We start from the raw sequence: 26062 nt of genomic DNA, 5'->3' as shown, positions 1-26062 counted from the left end.
TACACAGAATTAACCTAAATTGAGAACAGAAATAGGGGTGTCAGAAACCCCATTTATAGGGGTGTTAGTTGATGTAACACCTCTGTGAGTGAGCCAAGCAGCCATGTTATTGGCCAGTGCCAATAATCTCCATGTCTGTCACAGTCTGTCACTTTTAGGCAGCTTGCATTCAAATCTAAAATCGTGGCGTTCCATACTATTGCTATTTATGCAATATTCAGGTCACAGTACTAGGGTCAACATGTTCAGCACAGACTCCATTTTTTCAAATGATATGTTTGGTCTCTGGTTTAAATGTGTTTCTTCAGTAGGAGTGATAGTGTCCTCATGCCCCAGTTGCTGGATGTCATTTTGGCTGTGTCATTTCTTATGCGCTTATCATGATTTGACCCACACCAGCAATCACATGCTTTTCCCTCCATCTTTGAAATGCGGTGGATAAAACGAAAAGGGCGACATGACTAATTTATGTGTTTTTTTCAGTCACAAGCACATTAATAACTGTCATTAATTGCCCAGAATGAAATACACAAGCAGAAAAAAAAAGAATGGAGATCAATAATCTCACATCCACCCAATCAAAGAGAGATGGACCTTGGCTAATGCAGAAAGTCACAACGTTACTTGAAGAGTTATGACTTTGTCTACCTAGGCTATAATTCATATTAAAGATTTTCTGATGTACTACCATATTCAGGTTTCAATGACTAACCTCATAAACATCCAATGATTTAGCACGTGACTCAGTCCTCAGGGTGTCTGCTGTAATGAAATAGTAATTTCATCATTCAAATGAAACATGTCTGTTGTGACATGAGTGTTTCTGTAAGCTGTGCCTCCTCATATAACTTTTTGATGAAAACTTGCTCAACAAATTGGATGTAAAACCTATTTGTCTTTAATTCAAAAGTTGGTGCTTTCAGGCCTGTTGAATATTTAATGACGCAATAAAGCAGGGCCATAAAGGAACTAAATAGATAAGTTTGTAATTCAAATGCTCCATATGCAGGCTAAATTATGTATTTCCAATGCCTTTTCAGTTACATTCATGTATAATAGAGGTGGAGGCCAGGCAATTCTAATAAATGATACATAGCAATTGGTTAGGTTCTGGTGAATATAGAAATGTAAATCCTATGAGTTGTAATGTATCTTGTTTCCCATTATAGATGATGTGAGTGAAATTTTTTATAACAAGTGGACTGTATTCCCAAAAGCAGTTTCAGATGGTGTGGCGTAGAGACAAGAATAACATTATTCTTTTGGTCAGGCAGACAAGGGAGTTTTTAACTGATATCAAACAATTTTCAGTACAATGATATGATGAGGAGTAGAGCCTTTAATGAAACTATGATTTGCTGTTATGGAGAGTTTAGTAGACATGCGGATGGAGTTTTAATGCCTGCTGTTGTCTCATTTGCACAGAGACATTGAATGCATTACACCAAGGCCTAACCAGGCACATGACAAGCAATAAATATTAAATGTTTTTGTCCTGAACAGCTTTGACCATGACAGTACATTTTGTTAGCTGTTTGGCCTCTATTTTTGTTATGTCATGCTGAGTAATTGGGTTGCTAAATAGCATCAGCATGTCCGCCATATTGAAAAGGTCACAGTTGGCAGATACAGTCTGGAAGAAGTCATGTCTAAGTAAAAAAATTTGGGGTTGGTACGATTTTTAGGGATTGTTAGTTCCCTTTCAGTCGGTCACATTCAACGTATGTATCCGTTCCCTCCTTCAGGGAACGAGGGTTACATACGTAATCGAGACGTTTTTTTTATTATTATTTTTCCCCACTGGGAGTCTATGGGAGCTCTATAAACCATAAGTAGGAAAATGATGAAAATTGGCACACTTGTAGTGATGGTAATACATTAATCTGACCAACTTTGGGGTCTCTAGGACCAACTCTATAGCGCAAACACCAGTTCAAATAATTCACATTTGAAACGGTTATGACTTCTGAACCCTTTGATCTAGATAAATGAAACTTAGTATACCTGATTCCTCTCATCATGCTGATCACATTCAACATCTTACAGTACATTAAGACTCTACCCATTACAGTAGTGGTAATTTTGTACAGTGAAAAAGTATACTTTTCCGTTTTTCTACTTCTCCTTCAAATTTTGTCCAATTCTAATGGAAATTGGCTCAGTTGTGCTGCTTAATATTTTCTTGTAAACTATGATGCTTTTTTCAGTTAAAGTACTGAACGGTAGCAAAAATTTCCAAATTGTACATAAAATATTTGGTGGCTTATTATTTATAAGAAAATATGCATAGAAGCAATAGTGGTAACACATTTTCCAAATGCATAGCATAAAAAAGTAATGTGAATACCTCAAGTCATGTGACTAAATAGTATGTTCAGAGATGATTGGCTACTACCTCCCAGAATTGTCAAATGAATGCTGTCAATCCACCCACAATGAAATCTCATTGGTCCTCAATTATCTTTTAATCCACATTTTAAACATCAAAAATGTTCTGATCAGCCGATCTGATGAGATTTGTCAAATTGTACAGCATTTTCACTTTCACTTGTAGTTGTTGTATCTGGTTAGGACACTGTGTTTGTGTTTGTACAATAAGCCTATTACATCCGTCCATATTCAACAGTGTACACCTGATTGATTTTTTTAATAAACAAAATAATAAGAATCCTTATTGGATTATCCAATTGAAATGATGCCAATATTCTTTCTTTCTCTCACACTGTTAACAGTCAAATACCTAGCTGTGACAGGATTTCTCCCCCTGAAGACTAATATATTCATATATTAATACATGTCAGAGGTGGGAGGTTTGGAGCGATTTGTTTGAATGACTCGTGAAATGTGAGACATTTGCATTTTGTTTGTCACAGTGGTACGATATAAAGTGGGTTCTATCCCCAGAGGGAATCTGCACCCGTGTGATTGAATCTCCCTGATTTAATGCACTCATCACTGACCTGTGTTTCCTTTCTCTCTCTCTCTCTCTCTCTCTCCCAGGAATGTGAGTTCAGCAGGAGAGGAGGCTCGGAGGCGGATGAGAGAGTGTGAGGGTCTGACTGACACGCTGCTTTTCGTCATCCAGACTTCTCTCGGAAGCAATGAGATTGATAGCAAGGTACACTTTCCTTTCTGGATCTGTCCATCTCTCCTTGTGCTATAAAGGCAACCTGTTGTAAAAGTTTATACCATTATGTGTGTGTGTGTACCGGTGCGTGGAACGCTCTGTAACAAATAAACAGCTCTGTGGTTGGCTGCTCTCTGAAGGTTGCGAATGCTCGCTCTTCTAAATGGCGTTCTTTAATCATGATTTAACTGGCAACCCTTCGTCAGGCCCAGCGTGCTAATAGCAGAGCGGGGGGGATGCATCCGTCCTAATGAGAATTGAAGAGCAGAGGGTGTGGATGTTGGAGCATGGCACAGTTCTTTCCCTCTGGTCATTTTCAGACTTTCCCACAATTCTCGCTGTCTAAATCCCCCTGTGGCGCGCTCTCAACCGTCACTCTTCACAGTTTCCAAATGCACAGCACTTGTGAGAACTCTTCAGCTTTTATAGCCTGTATGTGGAGGATTTTGAAAATTGCTCAAAGGGTTAAAGAAATAGTTCAGCCGAAAATGTAAAATAATTTGTCTCACTGTCATGTCATTCCAAATCTATATGGCTTTCTTTCATCAGCAAAACACAAGAGAAGATATTTTGTAAGCTTGTGAATAGGCTATAGCCTGTTAACTGTCACTGTCCGGTAGCGGGGCACTTGGCACGCTTTTTTATTACCTTTTTTCCTTATCACATATTTTAGTTAATCATTAAATTAGGTATTATTCATAAGCTTAAACACTCAAAAATCATCCTGTGAAAACCATTTTGAAATCACATTGCAGCATTATAATTTTTCTGCATACTCTGACAGTTTTGCGCAATTAAAGTAATTTAAATTATGCTAGTATTTACGCGAATGCTTAAACAGCTGAACGCACAGCCTTTCAAAGTATACTCCGTTTGCTGCTTGACACATGCGCACTAGAAAGCTTCATCCTTGTTCTGTGTCTGCGCTTTTTCTCTCCAGAAGTTATGAGTGTTAAAAATGTCTTTGGACTTGTTTAAACTAGAGTTGCGGTATCTCTTGTCCCCCTCACACAAGTGAGTCGATGCAGACGACTGTTGATGTCGCCATCTCCAGTAGTTGGTTGTTAGTTCAATCTCAACCAATTCTTTTTCGACTGTGAAGCAAGTCAGAATGCGAGCTGAGCGTATACGCGATTAGACAAATCTGTTTGCGCACATACTATGCTGATGATGAAATTTACATCACCCTTGAGCATCACCCTTGAGTAATCTGATCTGTTTTGTGCTAAGCATGGAAAGCATGTATAATGGGCTCGGCCACTGTGCCATTTGTCCCCATTTTACTGTGACTTGAATTTTGTCTAAAATTAAAAATACTAAATCTGTAACACTTCCTGTAAATGCACCTCCAACCTATGGTTACTCCTTTTCTTCTTCCATATGCCCGTTTAGCTCCTTTTAGAGCACTAAGCACTCTTTTTCATCCATCAATGGGCTTTAAGCAACATCAACCATTTCACTCAACATATTGGCTTTAAAAACGGGCAATCACCCTAATCCCTCCGATTTCTTTATGTGTGGTGATTTGGAGCTGTTTTCACCAAGTGTTGGCCCAGCAGAGCTGTAATTGCTGAAAGCATGCCGCCCGTGTTCCTAATGTTGCTGTTAACCCTGTGGTTGGTCAAGCTCTCTCCTGTTGACTTTTGCATTTAAAATGAGGACTTTCTAAATTGCTGCCAGTAAGAGAGATGGTGTTGCCCCAAATGTCGCCATGTGCAATATTAATTCTGTTGCACATTTCCTGGGAAATTTCAGCAGAACTTGTTTCGTTTTCCTTAGACACCATGGAGAAAGCATAGTCAGCCCTGTCTGGCACAGGGCTTTTGTGAGTCAATATGTTTCCGTACGTCTGAAATGCCAGTGCATAATTCTCAGAGCATTTCTCTGATTACAGTCATTATTTTTGTTTGTGTAGGGAATGGTCCTCCTCATTCCATAATGGGGGAAAAAGGAAAAACTGTGAAAAACACTCATTTTTCATCATCATTTTGCAAGCATTTATTTTCTATTTTCTGCTGTCAAGCATTGTGCCTGCTCTGCTGTGTCTCCTTGTAATACCCTGTTAAATGGAGTGTGAGCCGATGGATTTGGCTGGTCATTTTTCCCCATCTGCGGGTATATCCTTTAATCACATTTAAATGGGAGACCGTGTCAGACGTATAATTAAGTACTTTCATATACTTAGTGCCAATGCGGCCTACACTCCCAGCCAACACTCTAAGAAAGATGAGACAGAGGAAATAAGGAAGTAAGACGAAGTGAAAGAGAGACATAGACAGTGGAATAGAAGATGATCTTGAAATAGAAGCTAGATTTTAAACACAGTTGGACATAACCTTGTTGTCTTTGGATGACTGGATGACAATAAAGGCCCAACCAAAACTCAGAATGTAAAAAACTGAGACACCTCCTACTATACAATGGCTGCTTTTGTTTCTGAACTCTTGTTATTCGTTATTCAGCTGAATGGCAGAACAAGGAGTGCATGTAGAGTGTTGTGTGTGAGAGTGAACAAATGTGTGTGTCCTCCTGTCTTCTGTCCAGCATGAGTTGAATAAATGAAGTTTGGCCCCTCTGGCCAGATGGGCTCTATCAAGAGCTCAGTGAAGCTAGACTAATACCTGCCCAATATCTGTCTCTCTCTCTTTCTCCGTCAGACCATAGAAAACTGTGTATGCATTTTGAGGAACCTCTCGTATCGGCTTGCAGCTGAAACGTCTCAGGGACAGCAGATGGGGACGGACGAGCTAGACGGCCTCCTGTGTAGCGACGCCAGCGGGAAGGACGGAGAGACCTCAGGCTGCTGGGGAAAGAAGAAAAAGAAGAAGAAGTCTCAGGACCAGGTGGGCCGTTAAGTGCTGCATTTACAGGCATTTGTAGCTGTGATGTGACCCTTTCCTGCTAACTCTAACACATTTTGCTTAGGAATCAAGGTTCAAAGTAACATGAAAGAGGATCTTTAAAATCAACATGAAATCCAATTGTGCCTTATTTTCTTTAAAGTGCCCCAATTATGCTTTTACAATAGGTTTACATGTAGCAGAGGTCAAAAAACACTTACATTTTCTCTATACATTGCAGCATCACCTGATTTCTTGCAGTGTCTCAAACTGTTTGATAAAGGTTTCAATCGCTCTAAACCCTTCCTTTCCGAGAGCCTACTCTCTTCAGTCTGTTGTGATTGGTCTACTGCTTTCAGCCTGTGTCGGAAAAGAAACACCCATTTCCATATCCGGAGGCTTCCTCAGTATTTGTATACACAGTGATGGCGATGGCATCAGCTTTACCGCATCAGTTCGAGCTGGAGTTCTCATCTTTTGGAAGTGCATGCTAAGTGGATTTGCTTTCGCAGTCTTCGCGACATGTCAACAACACGACCCAAACTCTTCCATGCCTCAGCTATACAAAAACATCTATATTACACACTACATGAAAGGTTTATTATATTATATTATATTTTTATTATATTAAATTATACATTTGTAATTTATTAGTGATTAACCAACACTATCTCACGACCAATTCATACGAATTTGTACGAATGATAAAAAGATGGCTAATTCGTACGAATTCATACGACCTCACTCGTACGAATTTGTACGATTTGTCTAAACCCACGTGATGGGTAGGTTTAGGGGCGGGGTCAGGGGTAGGTCATTCGTATGAATTCATACGAATTGGGCAATTCGTAAAATATGTACGATTTTGCAAAAATCTAACCTCACTAATTCGTACGAGTGAGGTCGTATGAATTCGTACGAATTAGCCACCTCGTAGAATTTGTACGTTTTCCCGTGAGATCGGGTTGGATTAACACAAAAAGTCAAGTCCTGCCACAACTGTCACATTATGAAAGTAAAATAGATTGTTAATGTTGTTTATGTTGACTGTGTAACACATAGGAGCTGAATAGATGGCAGGCGGAGACGCAGATCTAGGTGCAGGGGTTTTATTAAAATGTACAACAAAACAATAAACACAAGAACTGGAAACTAGGGAACATGGGGAACAGAAACATATACCATCTACAGACATCCACAGCAAACACTGACTGACAAGGATCAAGGGAAACACAAGGGCTATTACACAAGGGGTAACAAGCTAACAAGACACACCTGGGAACAATCAAACTAATCAACAGGGGAAACTTCAACGAACTACAAACATGGCACTAGAAACAGGAAATACAACAAAAGTCCTTACAAGACATGGGGAACATATAACAGACTAGAGATAGAAGCTTTATTTCACAGTAAAATGCTTTTCTGCTTTCGAAAGAGAATCGAGCTTAAATTACCGGTAGACATTTCATATCAAAATATGAATAACACAATTAACATTTTCGACACAGAATAATCCCAATTATTACAATTATGTTTCAGTGAGTTCCCCAAATTACAGATTTACGCACCATCCTTTTATCAATTACTTGCTTTCCAAACGTAACGCTCACCGCCTACACAGAAACACACCGTCAGACTGTGAGTTTCCCCAGGGAAACGGCTTTGTCTACGGCTGATAAATCACGGTGTTTGTGGGCGTCAGACTAAAGGGAGGAGGAAAAAAAACCAACCTTTTTACAGGCAGCTCCTCCATAGCAGAGGAAACTCTTCATTAATCTCACGCAAGAAAAAGCCAGCCGGGATCCTCCGTGCAGACGTGGAGGTGGGAGAGCAGTTGTGTAACACAACTCCCTCTGGAGATGTCCCGATCCAGAGGAGCCATAAAGCTACTAGCCAGTGATATACTGTAGCCGCTGATAGCTGAATATAATCCTCTATAACTTTGATACTAGCTAAAGTAAGACCTGCGTTTGCTGCAAGAAAGAGATGTCCATCACAACACTCTCCAGTCTCGACATCCCTAACAAGAAGCAGGGAAAATTTTAATGCAGTCAGATTCGAATAATACATCAAAGCTATTGCTCTGTTGAGATTATGAGCGCATAGACTGTTTTATTAAACATAGTTTGGGGATATTTTGCATTTTCTTTTGCAGTTAAATATTTTTCCCTCATTCATCGCCTCAAAACCCGTACATAAGTTTGCAGATCTGTTTTTGGATTCAGTCAGATGTGTCTCCTCCAATCAGATTACAGAAAGGAAGGAGATGCAAGGATACTCTATACCTGTTGTCCTGTAAAAATAGGGCCATTTCTCCCCATTACCTAAGGTGCCCTCTCGTATCATGTGCCGGAACTTTTCCTCAGCCGAGACGTTTTGAAAGAGGACACCTGGGCCTCTGGGCAACAGAAGGCTAATGTACTCTGTTAAATCATTTATCACTAAATGGCAGTGAGGTAGCCCAGGAAACCAGAGCGTGCCGCCGCGGCTCTGTCGGGGCAGGGCAGTGTTTAGCGGAGCTAATTGACTGAGAGGAGAGAGTATGTAAACCAGAGCAATTTCAACCCACCGAGCACTGATACCCTTCTTTGAGTTTACTCTGAGAAATGGTGCGTGGAGTGCTCATTACTCTCAAAGATTGCTGACAAGGAAAGGGCAAGAGAAAGTTTTTGACAATTTGAGATGCGGTTATACGCTCTGATAGTTCAGAAGAAGCATTAGGATCACACTGTCATTTTTAGATTTATCTTCACTCTCATTTTGTGCTTAAAGACAAGCATTTGAGCAGATTTGACTCATTCCAAAAAGACACAAATCAAGCTAGATTTGTACATTTGCTGAATAAAATATTCGTGGTGCACACCAGAGTTTAGAGGCTTAAAATGTGCAATAGTAATGGGTCAAGGACAAATATGGATGTGCGAGATGATGTATTGGAGAAGTTCTTAGAAATGTAATATTTGTTGGTTTCATACATTTTTGTATTTTCATAAATGTGACCCTGGACCACAAAACCAGTCACATGGGTCAATTTTTTGAAATTGAGATTTATACATCATCTGAAAGCTGAATAAATAAACTTGTATGGTTTGTAAGGATATGATAATATTTGGCTGAGATACAACTATTGAAAATCTGGAATCTGAGGGCGCAAAAAAATCTAAACATTGAGAAAATCGCCTTTAAAGTTGTCCATTTGTGTTCGTGATTGTGCTGCATTCACTCACAAAAATAAATGTTTTATATCTTTACGGTAGGAAATGTACAAAATATCTTATGGAACATGATCTTTACTTAATATCCTAACGATTTTTGGCATAAAAGAAAAATCGATAATTTTGACCCATACAATGTATTGTTGGTTATTGCCCGTGTTTACCCGTGCGACTTATGACTGGTTTTGTGATCCAGGGTCACAAATATGTACATTATTTTCCATGACAAGTGGTCAAATGTGTTGCCATCTAAAATATTGGTAACACTTTATTTTAGTGTTCCTTACACATGGTGCATGTTGTAGTTACTATAGTAATAACTATACATTATGCATAATAACCTTAAACCAAACACTTATCCTAACCCTATAGTAAGTGTATGTAGTTATTTAATATTACTCTGTACTTAAATGTATATTTACACTGTAAGGACCATCACTTTTTATCATCACTTTCTTAGGGTTACTCAATTTTACCTGAAATAACTTATCTTTTCTATATTAATTAAATATCTTCTAAACTGTAAATTGACATATATATATATATATATATATATATATATATATATATATATATATATATATATTTATACTGTATATATATATATATATATATATTTAAATATGCGCTAAAAAACTTGCTGACCTTGGTCTACTTGGGTCATCTTCTGTATTTTTTTCTTGTCAGTTGACAACAAAATGGCTGCTTGAATTTTAGTTACGCACTATCACTTTGTCAAACAAAAGTTCTCCAAATATTAATGATATTTTAAAATGGAACTACTTTGTTGCTTGTGTTTTTAAATAAATAATAATATAAGTTTTTCTTCCAAGGATTTCAACCTTTGTCTTTTTCACAATCTCTGGATAGACACGGTGTAAGGCTAAATGAGAGTGAAATGTTGCACTCACTGTTTGCATATAGTGAAAGCACAGATTAATCCAAGCCTCCTCTCCACTTCTTTTGCGTTCGGCGTATGGAAAGCAGCAGCCTCACAGGGGCTTCTCCATCCTCCAGCAGTTGATTGAACAACAGAGGGGAGATGAAAACAGACTCATTAATAATGAAGGGAGAGTGAGGCTGAGTGCCAGAGCTGGTTTGAGATGCTGAGGTATTTCACAAGTTGCTCTGCCTGAAAGTAGGTCAGCCTTTGAGACCGGCACTTTTCAAACTGACTCACCCACACGCCTCAGAGTCAGCCGAACACAGGCTTACAGCTTGTCATTCCTTCCCGGGTCTGTGTTTATTCAGGCCCAGATTTGTCAAGAGATCTGTGTGTGTGTGTGTGTGTGTGTGTGTGTGTGTGCAAAGGGGTAACAGTCGACTTTTGTCCTGTACAGAATGACAGTGATTTAATCTCAGGAGTTCACCTGGTCACTGTACTGTTGGTCTGATGCCTTAATGTTATTGGTGGCAAAATCTGATAACAAAAGATAAATAAATAAAACTAAAAAGTGTTTCTTGCTGCTAAAAATGAACACTCTGGAGGTATTTGCACAGTAATAGAAAATGCAGCAGTGTATAATACATCATATCATGATGAAGAGGAACAATTATTAATTCATGAATCTGACTCACTCAGAATGCAAACAATTTCTGATGTGGTTATGCTTATATCATTTTTTTATTATGTAGATATACGTTACTGTTCAAAATGTTTTGGGCTCATTAAGATTTAAGAAATGTATACTTTTATTCAGCAAAGAGGCATTAAATTAATCAAATGTGATTAAAGATATTTATAATCTTACAAAGGTTTTTTATTCAAATAAATGCTGAATGCAGTCAAATAAATTGCATACAAATAATTGTTTTGAACTTTCTATTCATCAAAGAATCCTGGGGAAGAAATGGTTTGCACATAAATATTAAGTGGAAAAAACATGTTTCAATATTGATGATAATAATAATTGATAATAATAATTTCTTCAGCACCATATTAAAATGATTTCTGAAGGATCATGTGACACTGAAGACTGGAGTAATGATGCTGAAAATTCAGCATTCCTATCAAAGGAATACATTACATTTTAAAATGCATTCAAATAGAAAAGTTATTCAATTCTAAAAAAAAAAAGTTTCAAAATATTTTTGTTTTTGCTATACAAGCAGCCTTGGTAAATTTAGAAGACTTCTTTCAAAAACTTTTTAAAAAACGTACCGACCCCATAGTTTTGAACATTAGCGTATATATATTTCATACAGAACAGTATGATCCTCACAGTAACTTCTCAGTCAGATCACATTTCTCATCGGCAGTCGAATAGCTGCTCGCTGCAGATTTATGTCAGTGTGAACACCCATTTTAAATCTAAATGGTGAGGGATTTTGTGTGTCTCTCCCTATCTGACTTTGTTGTTTTTCATGTCACACTTTTTGTTTCTGTAGTGGGATGGTGTGGGACCGCTGCCAGATACTGCAGATCCCCCCAAGGGTATTCAGATGCTGTGGCATCCTTCGATAGTAAAGCCCTACCTCACCCTCCTGTCTGAGTGTTCCAACCCGGACACGCTGGAGGGGGCCGCCGGGGCACTGCAGAACCTGGCCGCCGGGAGCTGGAAGGTAAGCCCTTGGCTCGGTGTGCAACACATTGTTGTTTAAAATACAATAATTAACTGATATTTGTGTCAGCATTCATCATTGGCGATGAACTGTTTGAAATATATGACCATTTACGCCAATTTATTTATTGATTTCTTTGTTTGTTGGTACCTGTCTATGACCGCATCATCCAATTTATTTATTTGTATTCTTAATTATTGGTATCTTTCTGAGTGGAAGCCAATGTTTACTTGGGGTTAGGGGTCATTAAAAAATATTTTTAAAAGTATTCAAAGAATTTAAAAAATGTTTGAATATTCAATTATTATTATTATTATTTTAATTATTGTTATCTGTCTGAGTGCAAGCAAATGTAAATTTAGGGTTGGGGTATTTAAAGAACTTTTAAGAAATATTGAAATGTTTATTGATTGATTGATTGATTTGTTTATTTATATTATATTTTTTATATTTTCTTCCTTTATATGTTTGTATTGGTAGCATTAGGGGCCTTTAGAAACATTTGAAAAATATTCAAAGAATTTAAAAAAATAGATTAAAACATTTATTTAAAAAAAGGTATGGCTCAAAGTATTACAATTCATAGCAACATGCAAAGAACCACGAACCACTCAAAACACCGTAGCATAGCAACTTATTTTCAGTGAAGGGTATATTCGTCAGAATCTAAATTTATTGAACAGTGTGGCAAGAAATGGTGTAATATTGCTTTTTTCCTGATCTGATAGTAGTTGCTTTCATCAGATGTTTAAACCAGTACCAATCTCCCTCTTGGCTTCCGCTTCTCTCTTTGTTCTCACATCCTTTTTACCGTCTCTCAGCGACAAAAGCTTGTTTTACCTCTGTTGCTCGAGAGCTCTAATCCACCCGATGTGCTCTGCAAGATCAATACTCTCAGATGGAGACAGATGCAATTGGATTGGATTGGTTTTGAAGTCTCATAACAGGTTTAGACCCCCTTCAAGAAGTTAAATGAAAGCGACGTCCCTACGACCCCTCTCTACACCTACAGGGCGTCAGGTTGTATACGTGTTTGTTGTTGGGTCGAGTTTGTAGGAGAGACAAACGGGAAAGCAAAAGAGAGAGGAAGAGACGGTGTCTGTCGGCCCATTTTGTCCGGTTCACAAAAATTGCCGCTCTGTTTGTTCATCTAGAAGAGCTGACATTGAGCCCTGGTTTAATATATGTGAACTAAGCTCTCTGTTTATGTTTTCAAAGTTCATCTTGGACAGTGGGATTAATAAATCCCATGCCGGGAGTTCTAGGAAATGGAAACAAAGCCCTTAACTTAAGACGGATATAAAAAAAACGCTTAAGCGTGAAGAATGCTTTGTCGTCAAGAACACATTTTCAATTACATTTTCAAGGATATTTATTTTATTGAATTACTTTTAGCACCGATACAAGTTGATTTGAACTAAATGACAGATTTACATATCCACACAACCGTATTTCTATTCCATTCTCTTTTACTAAAGCTAGTAAGCTGCCTCTTATATTTTACCTGATTCAATACAATCTCAGCCAATCTGGCTTCCAGCACAACACCACAGAAATAGAAACCAAGCGTCATAAATGAAACAGATTGCTTGTTAGACACCATGTTAGGCAGCATCCTAACTGCAAAGGAATCTCACAAGTGATTGATTTGAAACACTCTACATCTGCAGCAGCTCAAGCAACTCAAACTCAAAAAGTTTCTTGAGTTTCTTAAAAATTTAGCTTTGCCATCAATTAAAATTACATTTTAAAATACACTGCCCTCAAAAAATAAAGTCGCTGTTTGGATTTAAAGAGTCTATGACTGAATCATTATTGCAGTGATTTTTCTTCTAACCCTAATTGATGGAGTGTGTAGCTTTTCATTTCTTAAAGCTGCCGTCGGCAACATTTTTTTGATCAAATTCAGTGAAATTGACACTATAATCCGACAGAACAACATAACTAAGTTGGTTTTAGAAAAAAACCCGAGCTTCTAACTCCACCTGGAGTGTGTTATTTGTTTTGCAAAAATCCACCGCTCCCGTCTCATCGGGTCCAATCAGCGCAGGGGGGTGTGAGATCTGACTGTCAATCACAGTTCGTGCACACGCCACAGATCCCCCCTCCCTCGCGCAGACGCGCACATTACAATATCACATGCACACGACACGCCTGAAGTTCGCCTGAAGATTGTACGAAGCGTGATGGCGGAGAGAAAATCTACTAACAAGCTTCCAATTCCTCGGTTATTGCTATCTATGGATAGATTAGCCAGGGCAGCCTACCTCCGAGTCCATGGTGTTGATCGATGCTGAAGAGACAGACGCGTTCACAGAAAATCAGGTACACACGCACTGACGATGGGCGGGTGCTCGTTGGTAGTGGGGGAGGGGCATGAGAGTTGTAAACATTCAAAATTTTGGCTAAGTCCACTCAATCTGCCAGACTTGCCGACTGCAGCTTTAAACAACCATGTAGGAAGAGACATCATGGCCATATTACAGGATGACAATGTCAAGATTCATCAGGCTCAAATTGTGAAAGAATGGTTGGGAGGGAGCTTGAAGAATCATTTTCACACATGAATTTGCACCTCTGAGTCCAAACTTTAAATTCATTGAAAGTCTTTGGGTTGTGCTGGAGTGCTCAACTCTTGCATTGTCAATACAAGATCTTAAACAAAAAATGATGCACCTCCTGATGGAAATTAATGTTGTGATGTTATTTCCATCGAAAAAGAGTCTCTCAGGGTCTCCATCAATTAGGGTTAGAAGAACTGTTGCCAAACTTAACATATCATATTAACAATCATAGACTCTTAAAGTCCCCCTGTGATGAAAATCAAGTTTTTAATGTTGTTTATATGTCTACAGTGAGGAAAATAAGTATTTGAACACCCTGCTATTTTGCGAGTTCTCCCACTTGGAAATCATGGAGGGGTCTGAAATTGTCATCGTAGGTGCATGTCCACTGTGAGAGACATAATCTATTAAAAAAAAATCCAGAAATCACAATGTATGATTTTTTAACTATTTATTTGTATGATACAGCTGCAAATAAGTATTTGAACACCTGAGAAAATCAATGTTAATATTTGGTACAGTAGCCTTTGTTTGCAATTACGTTTCCTGTAGTTTTTCACCAGGTTTGCACACACTGCAGGAGGGATTTTGGCCCACTCCTCCACACAGATCTTCTCTAGATCAGTCAGGTTTCTGGGCTGTCGCTGAGAAACACAGAGTTTGAGCTCCCTCCAAAGATTCTCTATTGGGTTTAGGTCTGGAGACTGGCTAGGCCACGCCAGAACCTTGATATGCTTCTTACAGAGCCACTCCTTGGTTATCCTGGCTGTGTGCTTCGGGTCATTGTCATGTTGGAAGACCCAGCCTCGACCCATCTTCAATGCTCTAACTGAGGGAAGGAGGTTGTTCCCCAAAATCTCGCAATACATGGCCCCGGTCATCCTCTCCTTAATACAGTGCAGTCGCCCTGTCCCATGTGCAGAAAAACACCCCCAAAGCATGATGCTACCACCCCCATGCTTCACAGTAGGGATGGTGTTCTTGGGATGGTACTCATCATTCTTCTTCCTAATTATGACCAAAAAGTTATATTTTGGTCTCATCTGACCACATGACTTTCTCCCATGACTCCTCTGGATCATCCAAATGGTCATTGGCAAACTTAAGACGGGCCTTGACATGTGCTGGTTTAAGCAGGGGAACCTTCCGTGTCATGCATGATTTCAAACCATGACGTCTTAGTGTATTACCAACAGTAACCTTGGAAACGGTGGTCCCAGCTCTTTTCAGGTCATTGACCAGCTCCTCCCGTGTAGTTCTGGGCTGATTTCTCACCTTTCTTAGGATCATTGAGACCCCACGAGGTGAGATCTTGCATGGAGCCCCAGTCCGAGGGAGATTGACAGTCATGTTTAGCTTCTTCCATTTTCTAATGATTGCTCCAACAGTGGACCTTTTTTCACCAAGCTGCTTGGCAATTTCCCCGTAGCCCTTTGCAGCCTTGTGGAGGTGTACAATTTTGTCTCTAGTGTCTTTGGACAGCTCTTTGGTCTTGGCCATGTTAGTAGTTGGATTCTTACTGATTGTATGGGGTGGACAGGTGTCTTTATGCAGCTAACGACCTCAAACAGGTACATCTAATTTAGGATAATAAATGGAGTGGAGGTGGACATTTTAAAGGCAGACTAGGGCAATTCCGCGCAAAACTGTCACATCCATAACGCCAACTAAATACCATGGCATTGTGTTGCCGTTATGGATGTGACAGTTTTGCGTGGAATTGCCCACTAACAGGTCTTTGAGGGTCCGAATTCTAGCTGATAGACAGGTGTTCAAATACTTATTTGCAGCTGTATCATACAAATAAATAGTTAAAAAATCATATATTGTGATTTCTGGATTTTTTTTTTTAGATTATGTCTCTCACAGTGGACATGCACCTACGATGACAATTTCAGACCCCTCCATGATTTCCAAGTGGGAGAACTTGCAAAATAGCAGGGTGTTCAAATACTTATTTTCCTCACTGTATATGGTGTTTTTAATATTCTTTAAGACAAACTATGTGCAAATTCATAAGTCAACATCATTGTTGAGTATTTTCTCCTTAAAACTGCAGTGAACCAAAAACGCGATTTGAAATCGCTGGTGTTTCTGACGTCACAAACTACCTTGTAACCAATCAGGTCAACGTGTGATCGTCAACGAGTGGATCTCTGAGCTGGTGTGAGTGAGTGGAGGTGGGGCTAATTTGCATATTCATAGAACAGCGTATACTAAATGAGGCAAGGGTGTAGAGTTACATTCAAGCTATTTTAAGGCATGAATTTTTTTTTTTTTCAAGAAAAAAAAAAATTTAAATATGTAATTTTGGTGATCAAAGATGACTTTTAAGGGATAAAATGATTGACTACAGGGGGACTTTAAGCATTTGCTTACAAAATGCGGCTTGTTTTTGGCCGGGCATTTAAATAAAAAACAGTTATTTTAAAATTGTAAAAATATTTCACAATATTAATGTTTATATATAATATATTATACAATATATTATAATTTTATTACCAAATATATATTTTTATATTATTATTACATTTAATCAAATAAATAAATAATTTGATCATAAGAGACTTTAAAAAAAAAACATTTTAAAACAATTTCCGACTCCAAACTTTTGAACGATAGTCCAAGTAGTTTATTTATGATCAGTATTTTGCTATATGTGATTAATCTTTTTAATACACTTGGGAATGACTTACATCTGTGAAGGACCCATGTGATGCTTTTGAATTTGTGCAAAATGAGGTATCTTATTAGACAGCCTGTTGTTTAAAACAACTTTCAAGTCTTGAGTGCTCCTCTGTGTGTAAATGCTGTCTATGTTGTTAGCTCACAAGACAGAGCCTCTGTCATTGTGTTATTGTCTCTCTTTTTCTTATGCACACATACAGAGGTCATCATAAATGAGGAATGTGAGGGGATGCCCTTTGGGTCGTATGCTGCGGTCTCCCCTGTTGCAGCAGAAGTGCCGGGTAGCAGAGAGTCTAATCTTAGCTGACACTCCGTCACTGATAAAGCCTGATCCCACAGCTGGGGTCATACATAGAGAACCTGTAAGAGCAAAAGCTCTGAGCTAGTATTAGTCTTTCACTGTAACCTGGGGAGTGTGATTATACTGTCAGCGGGAAGCTGAATCAAAATGAGACACTTTACAGACATCTGCCCACATGCCATATCCAACTATGAAATGCACCTCATGGTCTCCTAAAAACGGCTGATATGTAGAACTATATATAGTTGGAAAACTGTAATAATATTGTCGTATTTAGCAACTTATAGCTGTTTATTTGTGTGTCTCCCCTAGTGGTCAGTGTACATCCGTGCGGCGGTGAGGAAAGAGAAGGGTCTGCCCATCCTCGTGGAGCTGCTGAGGATAGACAACGACCGTGTGGTGTGTGCCGTCGCTACCGCGCTCAGAAACATGGCCTTGGACATCAGAAATAAAGAGTTAATCGGTACGGCCCTTTTTTTCCCCTCTCTTGACTGTCTTCTTTTATTCACTTTGTTTCAAATGGTTCTGAGCCCTCAGATTTGTAGAGCTCAGGGTTAACAGCTGTGGTCTCTTTGGCTTCTCTGTAATGGAGGCCAGTCTCTTGTATTAGCCAGTGTGGTAACGAGTGCTGTTCATAGCTCTCAGCTCAAAGGAAGATAACTGTCATTTTATTATTACACATTTTCTGGCCACTCATCATTTTAAATGGGTTAGGAGGCATCAGGCTGCACATTCTAGGCTTGGGGGACAGCTTTTGTGGAACTGTTTAAATATGGTTTGGATTTGGGTTTGTTTTTGTTTTTTTCATTGCTGACTTTACTGGACATAGTATGCAACTCGAAAATTTAGCATTGAGGCTAATCTAAAGTTTGTTCAAAAGTAATTGTTTTGGTTTTTATTTTGGTTTTGTTTTTGGGTTGTTTTGTTTTGTTTTGATAGTTTTTTTGGGGGGGGGGGGGGGGGGGGGTTGTGCAGCTGACTTTACTGACATGCAACTCAAAAGTTTTGAAGTTTTGCATGGAGCCTATTCAAGTTGTTCCTTTTGAACTGCTTTGATTTTGTTTTGTATTTTGTTTGTTTTCTTTTGGTCAGGTTTTCATTTATTTTGTTTTGATAATCTGCATCGTTTGTTTTGGTTAGGATGTTTTGTTTCTTTTTTGATTGTTTTGTTCGACTGACTACTGAAAGTGAGTTTTGTAGTTTTGCTTGGGGGCAACTTAAAAAAGGATTGTTCCAATCTAACTGTTTTGTTTTTTGCTTTGGCTTTTTGTCTGTTTTTTGTTTGTTTGTTTGCTTGTGTTGGTCAGCTGACTTTACTGAAAGTGACATGCAACTCAAAGGTTTCAGAGGCTATTCAAAGGGTCACTCCAAATAAAAGTAAGCAACTGTCTAAATCCCGTCACAAAGGGCCCATCCTTTAGCATCATAAGCAAAGCGTACATATAATTGACACTTTATAATACATATAATTTTGTCATTTCTGATCATGTGATCATGAGTGGCACATCCTCAATTAATTTTGTAAACTGAGGTCATTAATTTGTAACTAAAAACAAACTTGTAACTTGTAAATTGATGTATTTTTATGTTTACCTCAAGTACCGCAAAAAGCAGCCATGCTCAAATTTAAAAAAATATGAAATAATGACCCATGGCTAAAATGTATGTAAATGTTTTATTTGGTACAATAATTTTATGGATTGATTTTGCTGTGTTAATAAAGTTACAATCAGATGCAGTATACAAGTGTGGGGTGTTCCAAACGCGTATATTGTTCTCACAAAACCCTTCAGAGTGCTCACTTCAAGTGCTCTGCCCTTCAGAGTGAGTAGGGCATAGTGATGCTCACTTTCAATGGAATTCGCCCAATATCTTTTTGAGTAGTACTTCATCACGTTTCCACTGTTTAGAACAAGATTAACATGGAAGAGATGCGTTTAATCGCTTGGTGCGCTGCACCGCATTAGGAGAGCACAGGTTATGCCTCTAAATAGGGAGGACAATGTTTTCACGGTCTTTCATTGTCACTGCTGACAAAAAGTTAACCTTTTCTGTTTCTGTAAGAATAAGATGCTGGTAGTTCTTTCATTGTTTACTCTTAACAAAGAGGTGAAGTGGGTTGAAGGGACTCTGTTTAGGATAGTATAATTGACCATAAGCAAACAACTCCAATCATGTGTCATTATTTTTGAGGTTCCTGCAACTGTGATGTGACCTTACCTTCATACAGAGCTGCTGGTGTTTAGTATTGCACTTCCTCAGAATTAAACATATTAACAAGTACATGACAGGATCAGACACTGGGTCCGCTGCGGGTCCCTGTTGTCTCATGCTGACCCATCGCATCAGGTGCATAATTAGAGCTTGTTTTCTTTCTTCCTTCATCCCATCTCACACTGATTCACACCATTTCAAATTCTCCCAGTGACATCACCAGCAGACTATTGATCTCACCCTCTAATTAACGTGGTTTCCCTGGCGAGTCTCGCCGTCTCCATGGAAACGGCTCCCCAGTCTCGTTCTGCTGCCCCTCTCATCTCCCAAAAACAACTGGTGCGTATTTGCCACCTGGAGTCTGCCTAGATTGCACATCATCCAAAATCATTCAGATCGCATTGTGTTCATTATACATCGCCATTGAAATGTGCTTTCTGTCTTTGTAGATTTAGCATGTATAGATGCATAGATCATTCAAAAATAAATTGCATACAGTACGTGATGCACGTGTAAATTGCTATTTTTATCAGATTGCAGAGTTTATAAATAGTACGTTCGGACTCTAAATTGATTCGTATTGACAGAAGTGTGTGCATGTAAACACGGTCTGTGACTGGCGGCTACTCTCATATTTTGCTTTTATAGACGGTTCAACATGGCCATCCATCAAAAGATTTTGAGAGCCGTGAGCAATAAAATCAAGCAAGGTCCCTCTTTTTGTATATTCTCCCACAGTCTTGTCTTTTCATCAGTGATGTATTTTACCTATTTGATCACTGAATCTATATTTGAACTATTTTACAAAATATTTAGCTCAGGGATAGAAACTGGGAACATGAATTGAATGTAAATAGCCCATTCAGTTATGCCGTTTGATCATATATTAGATTGAAGATTGATTGTTTGTATGAATTAATTTAACCATCCAGTTTCACAGCATCAAGCTTTATCCTGGAGTTTTGATACTGTATTCTTCTGATAAACTGACGATTTTTACATGAGGTTAAAAGAGAATGGATTTTGCTGCATTTTAGTTTTATGTACACTTTTAAAACTCATTGACATTTATAGGCCCTCAGGTACAGTATAAATGTAATCTCTGTTTCTGTTTCTGCTTTGCCCTTTTCTCTTTTATAATTATTTTTAAGTTACGCTTTATAATAACTTTCATTAATAAATCATTAACAAACATTATATAATGCTTAACAGATCATTAGTTAATATATATTCACAAAGCTTGAAATATGAGATAATGTGCTTGTTAATGTAACTTATTAAACACTATCTAATGTACATTAAAATGCTTACAAATGTCATTAAACTTTCAATTCAGATCATGCACTTCATGAAAAATGTCTTTAAACTTCAGTTCATAATTACCTAATGCACTTTTTTTACATTTACAAATGCAAAAGCATGTTTTGTAGCTATGAGTGATCCGGATGTTCAACAGAAAATTGAACAATATAAGAATGACTGTTCCCACTTTATATTATATAGTGTCTTTAACTACTATGTACTTGCGTCAAAAAAAAAGTATTGTTAGGTACAATGTGTTCATGTTCTATTATGAAAAAACACTTGCTATTAAGGTGTGATATGGGTAAGGTTAAGGACTGGTGCGGTGGTACAGATAGGTTTAAGGCTTGGTTAAGGGGTCAAGGGGGGTCAATTTGATTTATTATAAGGGAAACCAGTTCAAACTGTTTATATTACATTGTTTTGATAAATAAGCAAGTGAAAAATTTTTTTATTTGTTTTCTCCTGTTGATGTATGATTCAAGGAATATCCTGTTTAATATTTAGTGTTACCGGAGAGAGAAGCACTTCATCCACTGGATTTCCTTGCGAGACAGAATTTGGGATCTTTTTATAATTTCATATTTTTAAAAAAATTGACTGTTACATCTACATATATATCTTGATGTTATTAAAAAATATATGATATAATTAAATATATATTTTTATTTAAATTTAGATTTTTTTTTTTTTAGATGTATATACAATATCAATATTTTTTATTTATTTATATATATTACTATTTTATGGGCTCTAAGAAATATTTTGTGTATTAGCAGCTGAAAAAATTTGGTCTACAAACCTCTGCGTTAAGGAGGAGAATATGTATAGTTGTCAGTGGGGTTTATGTGAGTTTCGGTGGCTGAGTTTTAAACATAATGTAATCCCCAAGATGCTTCAACACACACAACATCAGGCGTAACAGGCATGAATGAACACACACACAAACACAAGTTAAGCATAGCATTGGATGAGCAGCAGAGTAGTTTAATTTGTAATCGGAATGGCTCTTCAAACTTTCAGGTGGCAAAACTTTTCCAGACGTTGAAATAGGAGGGTATTGGTCTGGGCATACGGACCATAATGAGACACGTTCTTCAGAGGACTAGCAGACAAAGCTTGTGGATTTGTTGGAAATGTTTGAAGTTGTGCTGCAGGTTTGAAAACCAGCTTTACTTGGCTTGTTTTGAAGGTCCGACATTTCAGTTGATGGAGAGGGATTTGAAAAGTTCTGATCCATCATTGAAAGTTTCATCCCGGATTTGATGACTGAAAGACTCATATTAGCCGCCCACCTGCACACAGGATGAGAAAAGAGGGCATGTGCTCAACAGAGTGGCCTTTAGAGAAATAACCGAGTGTGTGTGTGTGTGTGTGTGTGTGTGTGTGTGTGTGTGTGTGTGTGTGTGTGTGTGTGTGTGTGTGTGTGTGTGTGTGTGTGTGTGTGTGTGTGTGTGTGCGCAGCTGTGACCAATCGACGTCCTCTCTCGCTTCAATTTGCAGCCAATCTTCCCATCTCTCACACGCTCCCTCATGCATCCGTTTGGTCATTTTTCCATCTTCCCTTCCTTTATCTGTTTTCTCTCTCTTTCATTAGGAGATTGCCAGAGGTGCCTAGAAGCAAAAGAGCTGCTTCATAATAATGACACTAGAAAATCACCACTTTATCTTTTCTGTGGCTAAATCCAGCCATTCAATCTATCTTTCAATCTGTCCCGGCTCCCCCTCCACAAGGTGGCTCTGTTTAAAATTGCATCCATAGGTCTTCAGTAAGATGCTTTGGCTTTTAATCCATTATGACAGACATCAAAGGCGGAAACAGGGAGTGATATAGCGCTTGAAAGCCACACTGCCGGATGTTCTCCTTTTAAATATTCTCCATGGTGGCTGATTTCCAATTCAATTTGCTCCCTAACCTTTAAGAATAATTTTGTTTTAAGGTCTGTCTTCGAATGCCTTGTCTTCTCTTTTATGTCCAAGTCGGTCATTTTCTGCCAGTGGGGTTTGAACCTGCTGTTAGCTTCATTAAATAAATAAAAAACACCCTCTTTGGATCCATTTAAATGTTATTGCAGGATAAAGGTTCACAAAAATGCTGCCCAAAGACTTTCACCACTGTGTGACATTTCAAACCCAGCCGAGAACCCTCAGGCCTTCATGGAACAATTTACCAACTCTCTTTGAACTCAGACAGAGAATATTAATGATCTTCATTTTATTCAGATCCATTTTAATATGGCGTTTCAGTCATTATATGCAGTTGTCAACCACCTGTGTGTGTTCTTCCCAGAGAAACAGAGTGATGTTGCTTTCAGCTTAAAGGGATAGTGTAATAAAAATGCTATCATTATTTACTCAGTTGTTTTTAACGTGTCCACAATGATATTGTAATTATTTTATCTAAAAATAAAAAATATTAATATATACATATCAAATATATTTATTAAGCAAAACAATATGAAATTAACTTCAACTAAAAGCTAAAAATAAAGTAAAAAGTAAAAAATAAATACATTTTGATGTAAACATAATAATAAAGTATGACATAAAAATGTAATGAAATAATGAAAATGAAGCTGAAACTAAAGTTCAGCCAAATTGTCTTATTATTTTTTCTTTTTTTTACCATATTACAATTTAGTGAAATTATCCATAATGATTATAGTTTAATGGCTTTGCAGTGTGAGCAAGTGCACTGCCTTTCTAAACATTGGGGTCAGTAAGATTTTTTTTTAAAGAAATTAATATTATTATTCTGCAAAAATGCATTCAAATGACCAAAAGTGACAGTAAAGACTTTTACATAGCCTATTACAAAAAAACAAACAAAATTCTATTTCAAGTAGATGTTGTTCTTTTGAACTTTCTATACATCATACAATCCTGAAAAAATGTATCATGGGTTCCACAAAAATATTAAGCTGCACAACTGTTTTCAACATGATGATGATAATAAGAAGCAATGAAGCATCATGTGACACTAAAGACTGAAGAAAATTCAGCTTTACAATCAAAGGGGAAAAAAATAAAATTTTCAAATCTATACAAATAGAAAACAGTTATTTCAAACTGTAATAATATTTCACAATATTGGTGTTTTTAATGCATTTTGATTAAGTAAATGCAGCCTTGATGAGCATAAGAAACCTCATTCAAAATCATTCACAAATCTTACAGACCCCAAACTTTTGAAGGGCAGTATAAATACATTAATATGATACTATATGCATGTTATATTAGGCCACGCTTAAAATGTAACACTCAAATTCATACAGTATATAACCCTTATAAGTTGAAGACCCCAACTGTATTATATAATGTTATGCATGAAATTCAAACAGAGATATTTTGAAAGAATCCGTTCTTGTTCTTTCAGTTTTTCTATCCTTTCTGGAGCACGACAGACATGGTCACTCTAAACTATCTACTTTTGTGTTATACAGAAAGAGCAGACAGGTTTGGCGTGACATAAATGTGAGTAAATAAATAATAACACTGAACTTTTCCTGTAATGTCCTTTACAGCGTAGGTCTGCTAACTTGGTCGCCGAGAATTTAGCGTACATAAAAGCAGCAATAACGGAAGGGCGCTCTCTCTCTTTGTAAATGTCTGTGTGTGCGTGTGTATTTGTGGAGCTCATGATGGCCCAGGGCCGTGTAGCTGATTGCCTGTTTTGCGGGAGAATGGGCTGTTATAGGCTGGAGGGTCTGCACTTACCTCTGATTACCACTAAGCCTTCGCATTCCCAAGAGCTCGTAGATGAAGCACTCTAGTGAGTCAAGGTTAGCCTTGAGTCATATACAGTCGCTAGATCTCATCGTCATGTAGCAAAACAGTCCGGCTGAGTCCATAAAGAGACTCTTCATTTATCACGAGGGGTGTGAATGTGTTACTTAAAGCCCTTTTTACTTCACCAGTGTTGTTTTTCATTCTCATGCTGACTTTGAGATCTCCACATCGGTGTTCAAAATTTAAACCTGCATGAATTGCAGTACTTCATGTTCTTGAAAATCAGCAGCTTAAAGAGTCCGTAGCTCGTGATTACTCGTAATCATGCAATCTGTCGTTCATTGTGATAAAACTGGACTAAAAATGTTCCACACTTCACCTGTTTCACTTCTTCATGCCACTCTTCCTCTGTGGGATCCTGATCACGATGTGCGTCCTCCTGAAAAGCTTTTTTTGTCAGATTTGATCCATCAAATCATGTGCTAACTTGTCATATACAGTTTTGACATCTTTCCCGTTCAGTCTTTTATACACCAATTACATTTATTGTGACCTTTCACATTAAACTGTGAAAATGTTGGAAATTGAATGAACGAAGAGATATCACTGATCAATAAATGTAAAAAAGAAAAAAAAAATCAGTAAATATCTCATTTTCCCCCCTGCTCGCTGTTCTGAGAAACCTCACGTCTCATTGGACCGCCTCCATATTGCCAGCTCACGCAAGACATACGATTTTGCCTGCGGGTACAAGATAAGGAGACACCAATTAACTGGAAGCTTATTGGTGATAAAACGAAGCCCTTCTGCAGTATGCTTCATGTAGAAAATGATGTCTGTGTTTCTTCTTCGGAGACCATTTGGAATTAGCGGAAAGAATTGAACAGCCCTAGATTAATTTCATTAGCTGTGTGCTTCTGTGATAGAATAATAGGGTGCTAGAAGGAGAAGGACTTTTCTGTGTTTCAAAGGTCAATTTATTGAGCGTTTGGATGATTAAAGTGGCAAGAAGTCTGGAAAATACTCAGTTGCAAACTATGTTCTTGTTCTTATTGAAATTGGATGGATACTTCACAGAAATATCTTGTAAGCTTGTGTTTGTACACCGGTTTTACCAATAATACAAATTTCTACACAATAGCTTTTCATGTTTTGTTCTTAGTTAAAATTAGAAATCCTCTGGAGCAGCAAAACAACAACAAAATGACAAAATGTAGACACTTGCGATCTATGCCTATTGGGCTTCCCTCAAGCTGTTTGCATTTCTCCATTGCAGAATTAAATGCGTGACATGTAGGCAATTCTAGATTCTAGATCCCCTCAAGTGTAAGCAACAAATATATAATGGCATATTTTGTCATGGCAGTATTGAGATCTGTTGAGATCATTTTAAGCAATTTAGCCTTCTCTTAAATAATTTTCTCTTTATTTATTTATCTTTCTAGAATTCTGTCATCAGTGACAGCTCATGGATTTTAAAATAGAGTATTCTAATAATAGAAAATGATTATTACTAT

At 37.8% G+C, this 26062-nt stretch overlaps 1 protein-coding gene across 4 annotated transcripts in view; it reads left to right on the top strand.

Moving 5' to 3' along the window:
- Positions 1–26062, top strand: part of ctnnd2a (catenin (cadherin-associated protein), delta 2a) — a 282577-nt gene that overhangs the window by 233706 nt on the left and 22809 nt on the right. For all 4 annotated transcript variants that reach the window (XM_084102138.1, XM_084102137.1, XM_084102140.1 and 1 more), the window contains 4 exons: positions 3001–3118; positions 5785–5970; positions 11574–11747; positions 17613–17763. In XM_084102138.1, coding sequence (XP_083958264.1) covers positions 3001–3118; positions 5785–5970; positions 11574–11747; positions 17613–17763 — 629 coding nt within the window. The remainder of the gene's footprint in view (positions 1–3000; positions 3119–5784; positions 5971–11573; positions 11748–17612; positions 17764–26062) is intronic.

Source organism: Abramis brama, assembly GCF_963993115.1.
Source record: "Abramis brama genome assembly, chromosome: 24".
Taxonomy (NCBI): Eukaryota; Metazoa; Chordata; class Actinopteri; order Cypriniformes; family Leuciscidae; genus Abramis; species Abramis brama.
This window is presented reverse-complemented; position numbering and strand designations above follow the sequence as displayed.